The sequence below is a fragment of the Mustela nigripes genome, chromosome 1, assembly GCF_022355385.1.
Source record: "Mustela nigripes isolate SB6536 chromosome 1, MUSNIG.SB6536, whole genome shotgun sequence".
Taxonomy (NCBI): Eukaryota; Metazoa; Chordata; class Mammalia; order Carnivora; family Mustelidae; genus Mustela; species Mustela nigripes.
This window is the reverse complement of record NC_081557.1, coordinates 157690369-157710906: the sequence shown is the minus strand read 5'-3', so window position 1 is coordinate 157710906 and position 20538 is coordinate 157690369. Positions and strand designations below refer to the sequence as shown.

The window sequence follows — 20538 nt, the reverse complement described above, 5'->3', positions numbered from 1 at the left end:
GGGATGCCTGGGTGGCTCAGTTGGTTAAGCGGCTGCCTTCGGCTCAGGTCATGATCCCAGCATCCTGGGATTGAGTCCCACATCGGGCTCCTTGCTCAACAGGGAGCCTGCTTCTCCCTCTGCCTCTGCCTGCCTCTCTGTCTGCCTGTGCTCGCTCTCTTTCCCTCTCTCTCTCTGACAAATAAATAAAATCTTAAAAAAAAAAAAAAGAAAAGAAAAACTCAGCCTTCAGTCACACCTACTTTATACCACTATCATAACCATGTTTTTTTGTAAAACAACCACTTTTTGAATGAAATCATACTTACTAAGCTCTAGAACAGCCCAAATCTTGTAAAATAATGAAAGGCCGATCCAACTTCTTGCCAAGCGGCTTGGTCTAATGTCATGGGCTTATTACTCAGCTGAAATACTGCTCCGCACTTCGCACTAGTCATTTATCTTCCCTGTACCTCAGTACTTTTTTCCAGAAAATCTAATAAAGATGTTTGTTTATAAAAGGTACTCTTGTACCTTGGATGAAGTATTCCCCAAATGCTGTGTGATGCAAGTGCAAGGAAAACAGAATCTTGTAACACTTTGAAATCTGCTCCATGGGGTTGCATTGTCTGATGGTTGGGATTGTGTTCGGCATTGAGAATGCTGTCTGCCCCTTGACAGCAAAGCCTGGCAATTTTCGTAAAATTTGGCTACTGCTTTACAAGATTAATAGAACTAATCTCAAATCCAATCATATAGTGCCATTTGATAAATATTTTTGAAATATTTGAAATATCACCAATTGTACTTAAACTCCCATTTAATTAGGCCGAATGCTGAAACAAATGCAAATTATGTAGATTCTCCATCAGAAGCAGCAGTCAGGGTGATGGGTAAAATCCATAGAATATTAGGCATAAGGATAGCTTCATGAGAATTCAGGAAACAGAAAAATGACTGACTAATAAGCTACTTCATATTTTTTTCTCTTTTGTTGTAGTTCCCTAAATTCAAAATTCTAAAATTGGAATTTTAAAACAAATGTTTTAAAAGGAACCGCTCTGAAATAGTTATGATATATTACTTAATGGCCTCCAGAAGCTAATCCTTATTTAATATATGCATATGATATGAAAAAAGAAAATAATTTCCTTTAACACTTTATAGGTTAAGAATGTTATTTTAAATAAAAATATAGGGGCAGGGTACCTGGGTGGCTCAGTGGGTTGAGCCTCTGCCTTTTGCTGGGGTCATGATCTCAGGGTCCTGGGATTGAGTCCCACATTGGGCTCTCTGCTCGCATGGAGCCTGCTTTCCCTTCTCTCTCTGCTTGCCTCTCTGTCCACTTGTGATCTCTCTCTGTCAAATAAATAAAACCTTAAAAAAAAATATAGGGGCACCTGGGTGGCTCAGTGGATTAAGCCACTGCCTTTGGCTCAGGTCATGATCCCAGGGTCCTGGAATCGAGTCCCGCATCTGGCTCTCTGTTCAGCGGGGAGCCTGCTTCCCCCTCTCTCTGCCCCCGCCTGACTCTCTGCCTACTGGTCATCTTTCTCTCTCTGTCAAATAAATAAAATCTTAAAAAAAATTAAATAAAAATATATATACAAATATATATTATTTTATTTTACTCCAGTCTCTATTTGAAAGTGAATCTTTCATGTCCTCTTGCTTTCTTTTTCAAGTCCTGAAACATTTTTTCTTTACTATTTTATATACACATGACCATCTAAACTATCTTGTTTTCTTGATCCAGAACAGAAAACCAAAAGATTTCAGTGGTGTGTGTGTGTGTGCGTGTGCTTTCTAAAATTTATTTACTTATTTATTTTTAAAAATAGTATCTGATGTGTGAGACAGAATACCACTAGGGATACATTAATGTAATTTGAGCAACTATGGAACAAAAGTCTGTAAGCTGAAAAATCATTTGAAATAAATAACCCCTGGGTAGTGCATTACATTTTTTTTAAAGATTTTATTTATTTTTTATCTCAGAGAGAGAGAGAGAGAGAGCGCACGCACGCAGGTGGAGAGGCAGGCAGAGAAGGCAGAGGGAAAAGCAGGCTCCCAGCCGAGCAAGGAGCCCCATGTGGGACTGGATCCCAGGACTCTGGGATCATGACCTGAGCCGAAGGCAGTGGATTAATCAACTGAGCCACCCAGGTGTCCCAATGAATTACATTTTTAAAAGATCATCACCACTTTTCTAGAAATCATTTTCCAGTTGTTTTTCTCCCTGGAGGTGAAATTGAGCTGATGCAACACTTCAAAAATGACCAAAAAGGAAAAAAAAATGAGAGTTGTAAGGAGAATGCAAGAGAAAGCTGTTGTGAGCACTTGAATCTGAACATCCTTTCCCCTACAGCTTCCTGGATCCTCTGATTGCCACCAAATCCTCTCTATCCCTCCTCAAATGGTACCTTTTTTCTAATAATTTCTCAATCTCATTGAGAACATTCTCACCACTTCACAGTTGGAATACCACAAGGGCCTTGTAATGGCTTTTCTCAATTAAATTCTGTCTTGTTTAACCCAGTACCTTGGATTTCTCAAATGCTCCTGTGTCCAATGTTCTCCTCAGAGCCTCGCAAAGCTGGTGTGGGGTCCTGAGTCAGGACACAAACCCCGTTTGGGTTTGAGTCCTAGCTCCACTTGTCATTACTGTGTGACTTTGGTAAGATACTTAGCTCTGAGTCTCAGTTTCCTTAAATTTTTAAAACACAATGAATAAGTGACCACTTTACAGACTTGTGGCAAGTACTACATGAAATATTTCACATGTTCAGCACTGTGGGTACCTAATAAGTAGCAGCTATCAGTACCCTGGTCACATTTAATTTTAGCTTCTCTACCTATATTCACCTGCCACATAGTTCCTTCTCATTGTCCTTTCAACACAAGGTAACTTTTTGTTTTGATGACTTCCTCATGTTTTCTTGAGCACCTCACCCGGACCAATACCCAAATTCTACTTACCTCGAAGCTTTCTAGCTCAAGTCTGAGAAAAATCTTTCTATTCTACTCAGCAATGACTTCCTTTCCTCAAAATGTTTCCAGCATTTATTATCCAAACCAGTTTAATGGATAAGTTCAGATTGCTTAATGTTTACATAACTATCTTGATAATGTCACTCCTGTTCTCAGAGCGGAGGGACTGCATGTATTTTGTATATCTAAAGAGAAAACAATTATTTAACTTCTGTTTATAAGCATCTACATGAGAGCTCCTTCCAGCTGACTGAGAGCAGAGGTCAAGCCAGTTGTTGACTGATTTTGGAACTGCTAACTGGGCAATCCGTTTCTTTCACTTCCTGAAGAGGCAAGAAAGTGGTTTAAAAGCACTTCATTCTTATTGGTGAGTAAAAGGATTAGGGCTCTGTGCTTTCAAGTTAAAGGAATCTTTCCTACCTTCCTTTTGGGCATGAAAGCGTAAAAGTTCTTACAGCAGGGAGCTGGAAAGAAAGGTAGACATGTGCTGTGTTTTTTTTTTTTCTGAGTTTTTATTATTCATTATATAAAAAAATTGGAGAAACCAAGAAAGAAAAAATTGTCATGTAAGAGAAAATAAAAGACTTTTTCTTTTTTTACTAACAAGCACAAAGAATAGGTATTTAATTTATTGGGATATAAGTAAACGGGATGATCTTTGATCTAAAAGTTGGGTAGATCTTTTTTCATCAAATATTTATTGAATGCTTACTCTGTGCAGGCACAGAGGTAGCCACTAGAGATGTAGAGATGCACATCTGAACTCAAGGGGCTTACCAACATTAGGCAGGACCCAAGAATAAACTGTAAGAAGTCTTAAGACAGAAATAGAGGAAAAGATCTCATGTGCTTTTTCTGAATCCAGACAATAATCAGACAAGGAAAAGACAAAAGAAGCCTTCAAATTGGTATAGCAGATGACATAAAACTATTTACAGAAGACCCTAAAGATTCCACCAAAAAACTGATTAGAACTAGTAAATGCAGTCAGAGGATACAAAATAAACATACAAAAATATTTCGCATTTCTATACACTAATAATGAACTAGCAAAAAAAAAATTAAGAAAACAATTCTATTTACAATTGCACCAAGAAGAGTAAAATACCTAGAAATAAATTTAACCAAGGAGGTGAAAGACCTATTCTCTGAAAACTGTAAGACATTGATGAAAGAAATCGAAGACTAAAGATGGCACATACAGAAAGATACACCACGAACAGGGATTGGAAAATTAATATTGTTAAAATATTCATACTATACCCAAAAGAGTGTATAGATTTGATGTAAACTCTACCAAAATGCTGAGAGCATTTTTCACAGAACAAATAATCCTAAAACTTATAAGGCATCGCGAAAGACCCCAAATAGCCAAACCAGTCTTGAGAAAAAAGAACGAGCCTGGAGGTATCACACGCCCAGATCTCAAACTATACTGTAGGCCTATAGTAATCAAAACAGTATGGTGCTGGCACTCAAATAGACATACAGAACAGTGCCTGTGCTTGTCTGGTCAATTAATCTACAACAAAAGGGGAAAGCATATACAATGGGAATATACAATTTTTTTTTTAATCAGCAGAAAAGTTTTCTTTCTTTTAAAGACAAACAATTTAACCACATCCAAAGACTTAACTTACGGATGCATGTCAGTAGCCATTTAAAGCATTAGCTATTGAGGTACAATACATAATTTGGGGGAAAACGCTTCACCATCTGAAGCTTATACCAAACATTGCTGAGTTGACGGCTGAGCTCTGCTAGAGCTTGGGTGTGGCTGAGGGGAAGAGCATATCTGCAGAACCAAAGGAGAACAGCTGTGTTCCATAAGTATGGAAGCATTTTGGACTGCACTTGTTGGGGTAGGTTTCACACAGAAGGAAGAGAGGGGGAAAAGAAGGCTACGTTTCCCCCTACACCCCCGGGGCAATAAATGGTGAAGGAACACTGGACAGCTACATGCATAACAATGAAACTTGACCATTTTCTCATACCATAAACAAAAATAAACTCAAAATGGATTAGAAAATTAAATGTGAGAACTCACAAAAATCCTGAAAGAAAAACATAGGCAGTAAACTCTTGGACATCACTCTTAGCAATTTTTTTTTTTTTTTAATATCTCCTCAAGCAAGGGCAACAAAAGTGAAAATAAACAATTGGAACTATAGTAAACTAAAAGACTTTGCAGTGGAGGAAATTATCAACAAAACAAAAAGGCAGTCTACTAAATGGGAAAAGATACTTGCCAATGATAGAGCTGATAAGGGGTGAATATTGAAAATATGCAAAGAACCCATACAATTCAACACCAAATAATTTGATTAAAAAATGGGCTGAGAACCTGAACGGAAACTTTTTGTTTTAAAGAAGACATACATGGGGTGCCTGGGTGGCTCAGTGGGTTAAAGCCTCTGCCTTCGGCTTGGGTCATGATCCCAGGGTCCTGGGATTGAGCCCCGCGTGGAGCTCTCTACTCAGCATGGAGCCTGCTTCCACCTCTGTCTCTCTGCCTGCCTCTCTGCCTATTTGTGATCTCTGCCTGTCAAATGGATAAATAGAACCTTAAAAAAAAAAAAAAAGACATACAGATGGCCAACGGATAAGAAAAGGTGCTCAACATCACTCATCATCAGGGAAAATGCAAACCAAAACCACAATGAAATATCACTTCACACCTATCAGAGAGGCCAGTAGCAAAATGTCAAGAAATAACAAATGCCAGAGAGGATGTGGAGAAAAGGGAATTCTCATGCACTGTTGGTGGGAATGTAAGTTAGTGCAGCCACTATGGAAAACAGCATGGGGGAACCTCAAAAAAGTAAAAATAGAAATACCCTATAACTTAGCAATTCCACTTCTGGATATTTAACCAAATAAACCGAAACCATTAATTCAAAAACACACCCCTATGTTCATTACAGCATTATTTAAAATAGCCAAGATGTGGAAGCAACCTAAGTGTCCACTGACAGATGAAAAGGTAAAGATGGGGCATTTATATAATGGGATATTACTCAGCCATAAAAAAGAATGAAATCTTGCCGTTTGTGACAACATGGATGGACCTAGAGGGTATTAATCAAAGAGAGGTAAGTCAGACAGAGAGAGAAAAATGCCATATGCCTTCACTTATATGTGGAATCAGAAACAGAAACAGAAACAGATGCATAAATACACAGAATTGGTGATTATTAGAGGGGAGGTAGGTGGAGGGATGGGACAAATAGGTAGAGGGGATAGAAAGGCACAATCTTTCAGATATAAAATAAATAAGTCATGGGGATATCAATGTAATAGCATAGGAAATATAGTGAATAATATTGTAATAACTGTATGGTGACAGATGGTAATTATACTCACTGTGGTAAGCATTTTATAATGTAAATAAACACTAAATCTTTATTAATATATCTGAAACTAATATAATATTATATGTCAACTAAACTATACTTCAATTAAAAACAAAAAACCAACAAAAAACGCATGCCTGGCCCATCCAGGTTATTCTGGAAATTAAGGCCTTGGAAATTCAAAAACAAAGTAGAGCATAGGTATTCTAACAGTTAACCATGCAAAGGGAAGAAACAACAACAGAACAGACTATATTCAAGGAATTTAAAAGTAATAAAATAAAAGTATTCATTTGTGGACCAAAAATGAAAGTATTTCATATGTCAAGGATTACGATGAATTCTATTCTGTGCCCCTAAGAGGGAGTGGGAGGGGGAGAGAGAGAGAAGGGCAATCCCCAAGTATTTATTTGAAATACAGATTGTTAAAAGTGTATGACAATTTTTGGAACCATACTGTCTGGATTTGAGTCTCAGCTCTAATACTCAGTAGCTTTGTGAACTGGGACAAATTGCTCATTGTGTCTCAGTTTCTTTGTCTATAAAATGAGGGTAAAAATAGGACCTCTCTCATAGACTATCAAATGTAAGAACTCAAAATCGGGCACACAGTAAACATGATATTGTCTTTAAAAAAAAAAAAGATTTTATTTATTTATTTTTGAGAGAAAGAGAAGGGGAGAGCAAGTGCGAGAGAGAGCATGAATGTGGGCGGGTAGGGGCAGAGGGAGAAACAGACTCCATGCCAAGCTGGGAGCCCCTCCTGGGACTTGATCCTAGGGCTCTGAGATCATGACATGAGCCAAAGGCAGATGATCAACCAACTAAGCCATCCAGGCACCCAATATAGTCTGTTTAATATGATTCATATATGCCTTTAAAAGAAAGCTGTGAGAAGACAGGGTGCATGATGATGAGAAAACAACATGGAGTGAACTCTTGAAAATTTTCCACTTTTATTGTTTTTTTATGATTCTAAGTAATTTATCCCTTTGGACTAGTTCTATCCCTGATAGTAAGGGAAGTACTGATCATTCCATTTTTAAAAATTCTGAAAATCCGTGACTAAATTGAAATACTATTTTTGCAACTGTACCAATATCATGAATCCAACATGAATCCATTCAGTTTGAAGTATGCCCTTGTTTTTGTGACTAGGTGGTTCATTCTTGAAGTTTAAGGACAGAAGCCAATAAGCAAAAAGGGACGTTTTTATTGATGAAGTATAAATTTAAACTCATGAATTAATTATTCCTTGATATCCACTAAGATTTAAGAATGCTCAATAAATATTTTTTTTAATCACATTTTTAGTTTTATGAATAGTTAAGATTCTAAAATCAACACAGGAGTTTATTTTATTAAAAGCATAATGAGGTTACTGAAATAAGTCAACTGGAGAAAGACAACTATCATATGATCTCCCTGGTATGAGGAAGTGGAGATGCAACGTGAGGGGTGTGGGGGTAGGAAAAGAATAAATGAAACAAGATTGGGGGGAGACAAACCGTAAGAGACTCTTAATGTCACAAAACAAACTGAGGGGGGCTGGGGGAAGGGGGGTAGGGAGAGGGTGGTGGGGTTATGGACATTAGGGAGGGTATGTGCTATGGTGAGTACTGTAAAGTGTGTAAACCTGGCGATTCACAGACCTGTACCGTGAATATAATACATTATATGTTTATACATTAATACATTATATGTTTATAAAAAAATTAAAAAATTAAAAAACACATAATGATATCACTGAAAAATTCAGCTCTCTTCTACTCTTAAATGTTTTTAATGTAACAACTTTTGACTAAATAATTTTTGAAAACAAAGAACTATTAAAAGACAAGGGCCACATAAACATTTAATGAACCGTGCTGGAGAATTCACTGCAAACATTACTCACCACCGTAGAACTCTGACCTATCGGATGAGATTGTAGAAAAACTTTACCTTCTGCTGCCAAGTTACCTCGTATTTACGCAGACCAAAGAAACAAAATTCCTCCATCCAAATCTATGATTATATATACTATAGCACTTACTGGTCTTTAAAAGTCATCCCTGCGTGCAGAAGTGTAAAAGTGAATATATCCCTACAGCCCATGTTTCTGATGCCTAACCTAATGCTTGCCAAAGCTCAGGCCCTCTACTCAGTGTATACATTTGTAGTATAATAGTTGTGCTCTAATATGCAAGTGCGTAATAGGCAAATGTACAACATTTCATATAATTGTTTTGGAGTGTCATTAAAGTATACAAGCATATAAGATACTGGGCAGATAGCTACTATATCCACATATAACATTTATTTTATGTATTAATATTTATTACATATTTAAATACTTTAATGTCTTTTAAGTTGTGGTATAGATAAATAGTCACCTGAGAAATAATTAGTGATTACTACATAAAAATCCTGTGGGGGCACCTGGGTGGCTCAGTCGGTTAGGCATTTCGTTTTGGCTCAGGTCATGATCTCTGGATTGTGAGACTGAGTCAGGCACTGGACTATACTCAGCACAGAGTCTGCTTGAGATTCTCTCTCTCCCTCTGCTATTCCCCCTGTTCCTGCTCTCTCTAAATAAATAAATAAAATCTCTAATTAAAAAAATCACCCTGAATACTTTCATTTTCATCAAATGCAATTACAGTAGCAATCGGTGATCTAGTGTAATCAAGGGCCTAGGATTAGTTGATGTATTAAAGTTATTTATAGTAATTTCTAAGGTGTACTACATTGATTAAATTTTATGGTCTGTATAATTTTTTAAGATCAGTTAATAAAAAAGAGATCTCTTTTCTCTAATAGCTATAGCACAGGAAAATGAAAGCAGATATTTTCTGAATTCAGGAGGAGAGTCTGGGTAATGACTGCGGCACTCGTGTGAAACAAGATGAGTTGTGTATCAACAATTGCCAGATCATTTCTCTTTCCTGGATCTCTCTTCTTCCAGGTGTCCAGGGAACCAGAATGTAGATGTCATTATTAAGGAACTCCACAGAGAGGGACAATTTAAATTGTCTGTCTCCATAATGCAAATCAAAGGAAAAAGAATGCTCAATGTTTAATATTATTTTTCAGCAGTTCACTGGAGTGGACTTCCTCAGAATTAAAATCTCTCTTAGGTAGGGCACCACAGGGAACACTTCATGTGATTTATTAAACGTTTCTTTAATTGCTATTACATCTGCGTATTGATTTTATTGGGTTCTTCTTTTGCATATAAGATCTAGAAATCAGGTCTGGAAACGACAACAACAAAAATCTGTAGTGAAGCAAAACCCAATTAACCACAACTAAGGAATAAAGAATCTTTTTTTCAACAACATGGTTCATGTTCAGTATCCATTAGACTTTTCTGCTGGTCTTTCTCCATGGACCTTGACATCCTCTTCATTCTATTATGCTTTCCACCCAACCTCTAAGTTAATGAAATCAATGCTGTGCTTCTTTGTCTAGAAGTGTCTCCTCTGTCTGTTCCTTCCTTCTCATTCCCCATTGCCCAGTTCTGAACTCAGTCTTCCTTCTCTTATGCTTCTAGGTTTGCTCTAGTCTTTGCCAATCCTAATCCATCCTTCTTCTCAAAGCTAGATTAACCTTCCCTTAAATACTGTCTTCTAATTTTACTCCTGGGCTCCAGAATGGAAATAAGCCCTCACAGGTATTGGTGGCTTACTGTATGATTCCCAAACTTTAAATTTCCCCTCAAATTAGCTTGCCACCCTTATTGCTCTTCGACGTGTTCTGCTTTCTCCAACTTCAATCCTGCCGTCTTCATCATTTCTCCAAGATAAATCTCTTTTATCCTTTCAGCTTGACTATTCTCTACTCATCCTTCAAGATCAAATTCAGGGCTCACCTTCTCTGGAGAGCTTTCATTCATGTTTCCTTTAACTCCTTATTCCATTCAGTATTCAATTCTTTTAATATCTCAACTACACAATTTAACCCAATATAAATAAATCATACTGATTTTGTATATACATAAATATCAGCACACATTTATAGAAATGTCTGCATTATTCATTGTTTCATGTGCATGGGCCACATATCTGCAACTAGACTGCAAGTGTCTTCCAGGTAAATTACTACCAGGTATTCTTTCAGGCATAACTGATTTTCCAGTTTGTTCCTCTTAGAACATACTCCTCAATAAGTGTGTTTTGAATGATTTTGAATGATGCTTGTTTCATTTTTTGTCATTGTAGATTTTTAAATTTTATTTCATTTTTTGTCATTTTAGATTTTTAAATTTTATTTATTTATTTATTTATTTTAAGAATTTATGTATTTATTCATCAAAGAGAGAGAACGCAAGCCCAAGCTGGGGGAGTGGCAGGCAGAGGGAGAAGCAGGCTCCCCACTGAGGAGGGATGAAGCTGAGGAGGGATGAAGCTGAGGAGGGAGCTTCATCCCAGGACAGATCATGACCTGAGCTGAAGCCAGATGCTTAACCAACTGAGCCACCAAGGCACCCCTATAATTTGGTCATTTTTAGATTTTTTTAGATCCATAAGGGACCACTGGTAAATTGTATTATCGTTCATAATTATTTGCTCCCTTCTTCCCTTTATGTGCATTACAGTTCCTCGCTCTATCAATTTGGGCTTGACCATGAGACTCCCTTTCATTAGTGGTTTGTGGGCAGATGTGACATATGTCACATCCATGCCAGAAGCACAAGAAACACTGCAGGCTTCTGGCAGCCCCTTCTGTAACTTCTCACTGCCTTGAGGACAGCTTGTCTCAGGGCCGCTTTTCCAGCCTGGCCCTGGAATGAGAAGCGGCCCAGGAAGACCCGTAGGTGACCTGCAGCTTGCTGCACAACTTCGCCAAGTCACAGCCCTACGTACACTTCACGAATGCAAAAAAGGCATGGATGTTTTGGGGTTATTTGCTACACAGAAAGGCCAACTAATATAAGACCTTGGGGTTAATCTAACTTCCACTTCTGCAGACAAGCAGAGAGGCCTAGATTTTTTTGCTAGCTCTGGAAGAGTTTTAACATAAATTCTGGATGTAGTCCAGAATTTAGGTGTTTGTTTTTTGTTTGTTTTTATTTTTGTTTTGTTTAACACAAAATACCTAACTTTTTGCTGTCTTAAAATTTGGAGGAATGCAGCTCAAATAGTTTGAAATTTGGGGCTTACTGTTACCTGGTACTGACCTCTTGATCTGGCATTAGCTTTTAGAGAATAGATAGAAAAATTTCTAGAAAATAAACAACATACATTATCACTGTGAAATGAAATATACTCCTGCCTGAAAGATACTACTCTCCGTTAGGCCCACACTTGTTTGGTAGTAGATAGAATGAAATGCAGTGATCGTTGGAAGTGCCTCGCAGACCCAAGTTTTTCTTTTGTTTTTGTTTTTTTTATATTTATTTATTTATTTTTTAAAATTTTTTAAAAGATTTTTTGTTTATATTTTTGACAGGCAGAGATCACAAGTAGGCAGAGAGGCAGGCAGAGAGAGAAGAGGAAGCAGGCTTCCCACTGAGCAGAGAGCCCAATGCGGGACTCTATCCCAGGACTCTGGGACCATGACCTGAGCCGAAGGCAGAGGCCTTAACCCAGTGAGATACCCAGGCGCCCCAGCCCAAGTCTTTCATATACATTGTTCATCTAAAGTGTACATTTTAAAACCTTTTTTTTCTTAAAAAAATCATATAAGAAAATTATCATTTGGGAGGGGTGTAATTTCTTAATAAACCATCCCCTTAATTCCATGACGAAGTCTCACGTACTTTGACACTACATGAAAAACTTTAAAACTCTTTTTTTTTTTTAAGATTATTTATCTATTTATTTGACACAGAGAGAGAGATCACAAGTAGGCAGAGAGGCAGGCAGAGAGAGTGGGGAAGCAGGTTTCCTGCTGAACAGAGCCTGATGCATGGCTTGATCTCAGGACCCTGGGATCACAACCTGAGCCCAAGGCAGAGGCTTAGCCCACTGAGCCACTCAGGTGCCCCAGGACTCTAAAATTCTTATCCTTTTCCTTTGCAAAATTCAGAAGGAAACATTCCTATCATTATGTGCCTTAGTACATCAGAACTTTGACTTGGACCTGAAGTTTATTTTATGCTTTGATGTTCTTGAAATGAACTAATTTTTCTATGATATTTAAAATTCAGAAAGTAAACTGCTAATTAAGTTCTAAAGAAATTATGAACATACTACTTCCTTTTTTATATTAATTTTTAAAAAGTAAAACCAGTTTATATAGCACTATTTTTCCCTTTTTATGGAAAAACAATTTTTCAGTACATGCGTTAGGAATTCAATGTCTTACTAAATAACATTTATAATCTTTTATTGTTTTTTACTATGCTTTTCTAAACAAAGAAAATAAAATATAATAAAAACTACATGCATAACCAAGGGATTTTCTTTTTCTGTTTTTTTTTTTTTTTTTTGTCTCTCCTTATTTGGAGCACACACAAATCTTACCTTTGTGAAAAAACATCCCTGTAAGGACTGCCATGTTGCAGTGCGATTCCATATCCTCGATCAGCAACCGTGTTCCCGATGGTGTAAAATGAGCAATCTGGGTCATTGATAGCCACGTATTCCAACACGGCTGCATCCCACACAAAAGCATAATTTCCATATTTTACCTGTAAAATATGGAAAACAAAAGAAGAAAATAGGATTTAAGTTTGGAATTTTAAGTTATACAGTTAGGGTAAGACATATTACAGTTGTGTATATTTAATTGGATAAAAGGTCATAGGACCTATCTTTTTAAATATCTATTTTTTGAGAATTTGGCATTTGGTTAATTTATAGCTCTCTTATGGAAATGTGATAAAGTTAGAATGTTAAATATGTTTCCAGGCAACAAAGTTTATTGTAAAATGACCCCTGAGTGGTAAATGTCACCTGGACTGGGAAAATAATAAATGTATGGAAAGAAGCCATGTCTTTGAGCTTCTCTGAGTGTAGTCATTCCTGTAATTAGACCGTTGTCTTTGGGGACCTGGAAGTAAAGCTTTTTTTTTTTTTTTTTCTCTTAAGATTTTATTCATTTATTTGACAGAAAGAGAAATCACAAGTAAGTAGAGAGACAGGCAGAGAGAGAGGAGGAAGCAGCCTCCTTGCTGAGCAAAGAGCTCAATGTGGGGCTCCATCCCAGGACCCTGAAATCATGACCTGAGGCGAAGGCAGAGGCTTAACCCACTGAGCTACCCAGGTGTCTCTTACTTTTGAAGTTGTTACAAGAGATACTGGCTCCTTTAGGTTACTAGGCTTCTAAGCTAGGTAGGCTTCTGTACCCACACAATATAGGTATGATCTCCTTGAATGTTACCTATGTTCCAAATGAATGCTGCAAGTCCAAGTCACACTGAAGAAAAATAATCAACACTACCCTGTTGGCAAGATACATTTCCTAACTTCTGTTATTCTGAGGTAATCTGTTGCCAAGTGTGGTCTATGGCAATTTTGCATATTTTGCCCACCTTTTGGTGGGCATTGCAATGAAGAACAAAGAATTATACAATCTTCTCTATCATTATTTAGGGAACATAACTTCATTCTGAGTTGTTTACCTTTTAATGATTGTCTTTTATTTACAAGTGTGACTTCTTCCCCTAAACTACAAAGGTATCAAAAATAAAAAGCAATCTTAATAAAATTAATTAAAAAATATTATATAGGGGAGCCAGGTGGCTCAGTTGGTTGAGTGCCCAATTCTTGGTTTCAGCTCAGGTGGTGATCTCAGGGCTCATGAGTTCAGGGCTACATAGTGCTCCCTGACCATCGGGAAGTCTGCTTGGGGATTTTCTCCCTCTATCCCTCCCCCCCACTCTAGTGCACACATTCTCTTTTTCCTCTATCTCAGATAAATAGATCTTTAAAAAATATTATCTATAAATATAGAATTTAATGAGTTCATAAAAATAAACAGAACTAAAATTAAATCAAATATCCTGTTTGTTAGCTAGTTTGTTTATTTATTTGAGGAGAAAGAAATTTCCTGGTAAATCTGATGAGGGGAAAGAGAAAAATTTCTTTTCAGAGAGTTCATTGTTTGTGTATAGCAATGCTACTGATTTTTGTATGCTGATTTTGTCCTCTGCAACTTAACTGAGTTTACTTATCAGTTCTAGAAGGGTTTTTTTTTGGTTTGTTTGTTTAGTCTTTAAGATTTTCTGTATATATGATCTTATCATCTGCAAAGAGAGATAATTTGATATCTTCCTTTCTGATTTGGATATTTTTATTTCTTTTTCCTGTCTAATTGCTTTGTCTGGGACTTCTGGCACTATGTTGAACGGAAGTGGTAAGAATGGGCATAATTCTTTTGTACATTTGTAGCCTCAGAATTAAGTCTTCAGGGTATAGGCTGCTTTCAGCAGGAATGTAGACAGAACAACCGATGGTTGACCAAGCACTGAGATATAGCCTGCTCTTAAAATCATTCTTTTTTTTTTTTTAAGAGAGAGAGAGAAAGGGGGAAGGAGGAGTAGAATGAGAGGGAGAGAGAGACTCTTAAGCAGGTTCAATGCCCTGTATGGAGCCCGATGTGGGGCTTGATTTCAAGACCCTGAGATCATGACCTGTGTTGAAATCAGCAGTTGGATGCTTAAGTGACTGAGTGACTGATGCGCCTCTTGAAAACACTCTTATTCAGTCTTAGATTCTGCCTGGATTTCACAACTAGGATTCTGAAGTTCTCACAAAAGGTATTTTGTTCATGGATGGCTGTCAAATTGTTGTTCTGTGAGAGGACCTCCTATTCCCTCATGCTGCTGATACTACTTCCTCTATCTGTAATCATATGTAAAATTTTTATCAACATGTATGTCTCATGTATACATGGGAGATACCCTGGGAAAAATGAGTAATTCAAAGAAGTGGCTTTAAAATTCACGATTAAAAGCCATCTAGTTTGGAAAGTTAAGGGATGAGGGAAGTAGGCCTCTTAGGGGAGAGTAAATCATATTTATGAAAGATGAATGGCCTTTGGTAGAATACATGGGAGTTGTGGTATTTTGTGACAAAGTTTGTCTGAATGTGTGCCTCACTTCTAGTCTCTTCTCCTGGGATGAGGGTCATTCCCTGTTGATGAAACTCCCAGGGAGGGGATTTATGACACTTGAGGTCCTTTTAGAGGATTTGTGTTTAGGTCAATAAGAGTTATTTAGAGAAAACCTCTCCCTGCATTTGCTGTTTTTCAAGTGCTTCCAGCTCAAAATCATCAATATACCAAAGCAGCATATTTTGGGGTAGCATATTCTGTTACCCTTAATCACTAACTTTCATATTTGCTTTTAGCCTCTTGAGTCTAAACCTATAGTAACGGAGAGATAGCAGTGACCCTGAAGCTTCCTCTAACAACCTACTTTGGTTTTTTGCTATTCTCTTCTTTCAAACAGCCACTCTGGACTTCTGGATCCCCTTGGACTTCTATAGCCCTCAAGGGACCTTCCCAGTTGGGGACATATTGCTTTGCTGTTAGCAAAGTGTTCTAGCATTGCTGTTACTGCTTTGTGAACTGTAAAGCTCTATTTAAATGTATATTAACATCATCATTGCCATTTTATACATATTTCTAATAATTCTAATGTTACAAAGCATTATGAATTCATTTTTAAAAGGAGAACCATTAAAATAGTATGATTATAGCCTGTAGCAATATCAATGAAATGTTGCATAATAACCCAAACTATTTTAGCTTTTAAAAATATCCCTGATTTTTCCTTTTTTCTCCAACAACTAAAATATACAATCATTGTCTTTTGGATAGTTTTTAACTATTAGATTAAAACTATCTAGAAAATACTCATCAATAAAACCTAACATCACTCTCCAACAGAATAACAATTGAAGGCTTGAAATTTTCAATCCATCTGAGTAGGTGAGGGATATTATTTAAAAATTGCAACTAGTCTTTGCTCTTGAAGTCATATTTGGGTAAGGAGCTACATTGTGGGGGTGCCTGGGTAGCTCAGTGGGTTAAGCCTCTGCCTTCGGCTCAGGTCATGATCCCAGGGTCCCAGGATTGAGCCCTGCATCGGGCTCTCTGCTCAGTGGGGAGCCTGCTTTCTCCTTTCTCTCTGCCTGTCTTTCTGCCTCCTTGTGATCTCTGTCTGTCAAATAAATAAATAAAATATTTTTTAAAAAAGGAGCTACATTATGGGCCATTAACTTATTAACAGTGGATTCCATGCCAACTGAGTGCTTCTAGCAGGTTAAACAGAGGGCAAAAGTACACCGGAAGCTTTATGTCATCATATTCCAGCCTCCATTTATGAGAAAGGCAAAGAATTCCTAAATGGCATCTAACTCCAATATTATCAATGTCTAGTTCCTAAAATAGAGATACCAGAATGCTGTGGTGATTAATGGTTAATGGTAGCTGCTAATACTTAACACCTGTGTCCTTATAATAGAGCTGAGATGCCAGTAGCCTTGATGGATTTCTCATTGCTGAGATAACTCAAGACTTTGTTTCATTTCCACAATATAATTACAGGAATCTTTCTTTGAATTCCATTTTACCCACAATCATTATGCATTAATCTGAAGATCCTAAAGGGATCTGTAAGGAACATAAAGGTAAGACTTGGGTTCCTTCCCTCAAGCTGCTTACAACTCAGTAGTGGAGGTAAGTCAAGTACTACTTGCTATAACATAAAACACATTATGGTAAGTACCATGCAAAAAGCTTGAAATGTTAAAGTGGTTTAAAGAAAGGGAAACTTAATTTTCATTGGAGGAATCAGGACAGCCTGCTTGAATATTTTGGTAAATGAAATAGTTGCACAAAAAACCCCCAAATACTTACATTCCTTATCTCTAGTGCTTGATTAAACACAAATACTCTTTGGAAATCTTCTAGTTTTCTGTAATTCTCCATTAGGTGAATAGCTATAAACATTCAATATTGTTTTCTTAAATATTTGCATCTCCTGCCAAGTAAGTGAAGGATGGGAAAATGTATTTTCAAAACCTGCACCTGTGCTCCTCACCAGGTTATGGATTACATCATATTTCCTTTCCTTTGTGGAATCCTCTTGTCCTGAATACCCCTGCTCTGACACCTCTATCATAACCTAATGCTAAAAGCATTTTTCTTTTCAATTCATTAGGCAAGCATCTTCTGAGAAAATTGCAGAAGCCTACACCACAGACAAAAAGACTTTCATTAAAGTTATCCCAAGGACTTCGGTTTTAATTGAGAAGCCACATTCTTTCTCACACAAATCTTTAATTTAGCAAATTCCTTAAAAGCTCACTTCAAAATCTATAGCTGCAGAGATACATCAATGATAATCCTTTTTTTACTAAAAAAAAAACAACCCAGTGGGACAATTATAGAAAGATTACATTTAAACAGAAGAGTAAGATGAGATATCCCTTCACTGAAGAAAGATTATCCTGCCTCTGTCTTCCATTTCTTCCTCATGATAATAGCTAATATTTATAAAGCATTTTTTCCATTCTTAAAAAATGCCCTTTACACATAAATTTATTTGCTCTTTACAACACTGTGGGGCAGCTGATATTTTGATGCCTAACTCACAGATATAGTAATAGAATCTGTTCTAAGTCATACCAATGACTAGTGGTAGATGTGAAGCTTGAACTCAGCGTCATCTTCTAGGCTTTTTTCACTGCACTAACGATCAAATTCTGGGAGATACTTGCTATAGGAATATAAAAATACGTGGAATATGGTAGTCTTTGCCTTTAAGGCATACCGAATCTAGTCTGAAAAATAATATTTATATAAATAAAAATAATGCAACATATTATAAGGCAAGAGCCAAAGAGAAGAATGCAACTTTTTTAATGCAATGTGATCACATTATTAAAATAAATTAAAGTTAAGCTTTTAAAAAACAAGTTGCTTATTACTCAGCCATAAAAAAGAATGAAATCTTGCCATTTGCAATGACATAGATGGAGCTAAGGAGTATAGTGCTAAGTGAAATAAGTCAGCCAGAGAAAGACAAATACCATAGGATTTCACTCATATGTGGAATTTAAGAAACAAAACAGATGAACATAGGGGCAGAAAAAAGAGAAGCAAACCATAAAACAGACTTACCTACAGAGAACAAACTGAGGGTTGCTGGGGAGGAAGGTGGGAGGATGGGCTACATGTATGATGGGTATTAAGGAGGGCACGTGTGATGAGCACTGGGTATTGTATGTATGTGATAAATCACTACATCCTACACCTGAAACTAATATTACAGTGTATGTTAACTAACTGGAATTTAAATAAAAATTGGGAAGAAAAAATAAAACTTGTTTTAACTAAAAAAAAAAAAATTGGAATGAATGAATATCTGAATTATATGATTTTTGGACCCCTGAAGCCTGTTGATTTTGTCACCATTGCTATCTGTTTCAGGTTTTCAGGATTAAAACCAAAACAAAGCTTTATAAAATTCAAGTAAAGACTGCAGTATGGAAATTTACTATTTTTGCCCACAAAATAAAACCCAAAAGGCCTGAGAATAACGTGGGAGAAATAAATTCTAACTTTGCACACTAAGCTGCTAACTTCTTTACAATTTAAACTAATGGTCAGGAGGGGATAAAGTGATAGTGAATTACAGGCACAAAGAGTTATGATTAACCCAGAATCGATCTACAGTGGTCCTTATAATTCATTACCCACATAAGTCCTTAAGATGGGATGGCTTTAATATTTATGACATATGGTTGTAGGTGGTGGCCTCTCCCACTTTGAACAAATTAATAATTTAGCATCATTCATCAATTCTTCTGAATTTATCTAGCAAAGTAAATCATGCTCAAGTCCATACTTTAGTGCTTAAGACTGACTTTTAAAATATATATGGCTTTGTTTACTGCTATCTTAATTGTTGGCCTACCATATTTTACCTGCTATTATTTTGAAATTTGAATTTGTGCAGCAAAATAGTCATCACAGGACACAAATTTCACAAGGAAGATATGAATGTTTTAAAAATAAATATCAGTTATTTATAAAATATTTTCTTTTAACCTAGAAAAGAAGCAGTATATCTATCTCTAAATTTTATCTTTGCCTCTATTTTTTGACTGTATTGGAATACCATTTTTGTAAAGTTTATTAAAGCATTTTGGGAATGTGGAAAACTAAACACAACTACCTTACCCTCTACTGACAACTTTCTCTTGAAACAAATGGCCGTTAGGGTCTAGAATACAGAAAGATAGCAAGGCCTGGAGTTCTGGATAGTTCTGTGTGGGGAAAAAACTGGTAAATCCCTCCTTCAGGGAGGATGAGTGCCTAAAAACAAAACAAAACAAAACAAACCCCCCAAAAAAACAAAACAAATCAAAACAAAAAAACAAAACAAATCAAAACAAAAAAACAAAAACAGTTGCTCCTCCAGGAAAGTTTGGGGGAATGCTTGTTTCACAATTTGGATCTCAAAATATTTCTGCTCTCCTTCCTTAGATATTTGTTCCCATGAATATGTCTCTTCTGTTGCCTTTAAATTGACTAGAAAGGAATTGAATAGGTGGGCAAAGATCTCCCGTCATGGACCCTGGGACAGACAAGAAGACTAGGAGAGCCCCAACTTCCTCCAATTTCCTCAAGGGGGAGATATGTGAATTACTTTTTTCTATACCACTAGCCCACAAGGAGAGAACCCCTAGGATAACCCAACAATCAGAGTTGAGTTCCCATAAACTAACAAAGAAAAATGACAACTCACAGAGTAAGTGCCACACTTAGAAAGATGAATCAGAACAAGTAGAACATATTCTGGGAAAATAGCATTGTGGTATTAGTAAGACTCTAACTAAAAAAAACCAAAAAACAAAAAACAGTGTCCTTAAGCAGATTCAGTTGTGAATCTAAAAAGATCTATGCGACTACCAGCTGATACACCTACCTCAATTTCTCAACCAAGAAATTGAACAGATGAATTGAAGGAGAAAGTGCTCATATGTCCCACAGGCTCAAATGGAAAGACTAGGATGACAACTGTCCCAATTGGGCTGGGAGACCCGAGTCGTAGCACTGGAACTTCTACATCAAGGAGAACTTCCAGGTGTTTGGCAATGGGTGCAGATGGTTGTTATTGGTGGTGGGGTACAAAATCCATACCACAGCTTGAAAGATAGGGACTGAGAGTGACAATTTTTGTAGTAGGGGGATATGACATAGCTTATCGGCCTTCGGCAGTTGCCATCAACATTTCTCCCCCTGACCACGCATGTTAGCAATTGTGACTTGCTGT

General features: G+C 36.9%; 1 protein-coding gene across 1 annotated transcript in view; it reads right to left on the bottom strand.

Annotated features, from left to right (window-relative positions):
* The window catches only part of GRID2 (glutamate ionotropic receptor delta type subunit 2), a 1183642-nt gene that overhangs the window by 111205 nt on the left and 1051899 nt on the right, over positions 1–20538 (bottom strand). The window contains exon 14 of the mRNA XM_059414235.1: positions 12773–12939. Coding sequence (XP_059270218.1) covers positions 12773–12939 — 167 coding nt within the window. The remainder of the gene's footprint in view (positions 1–12772; positions 12940–20538) is intronic.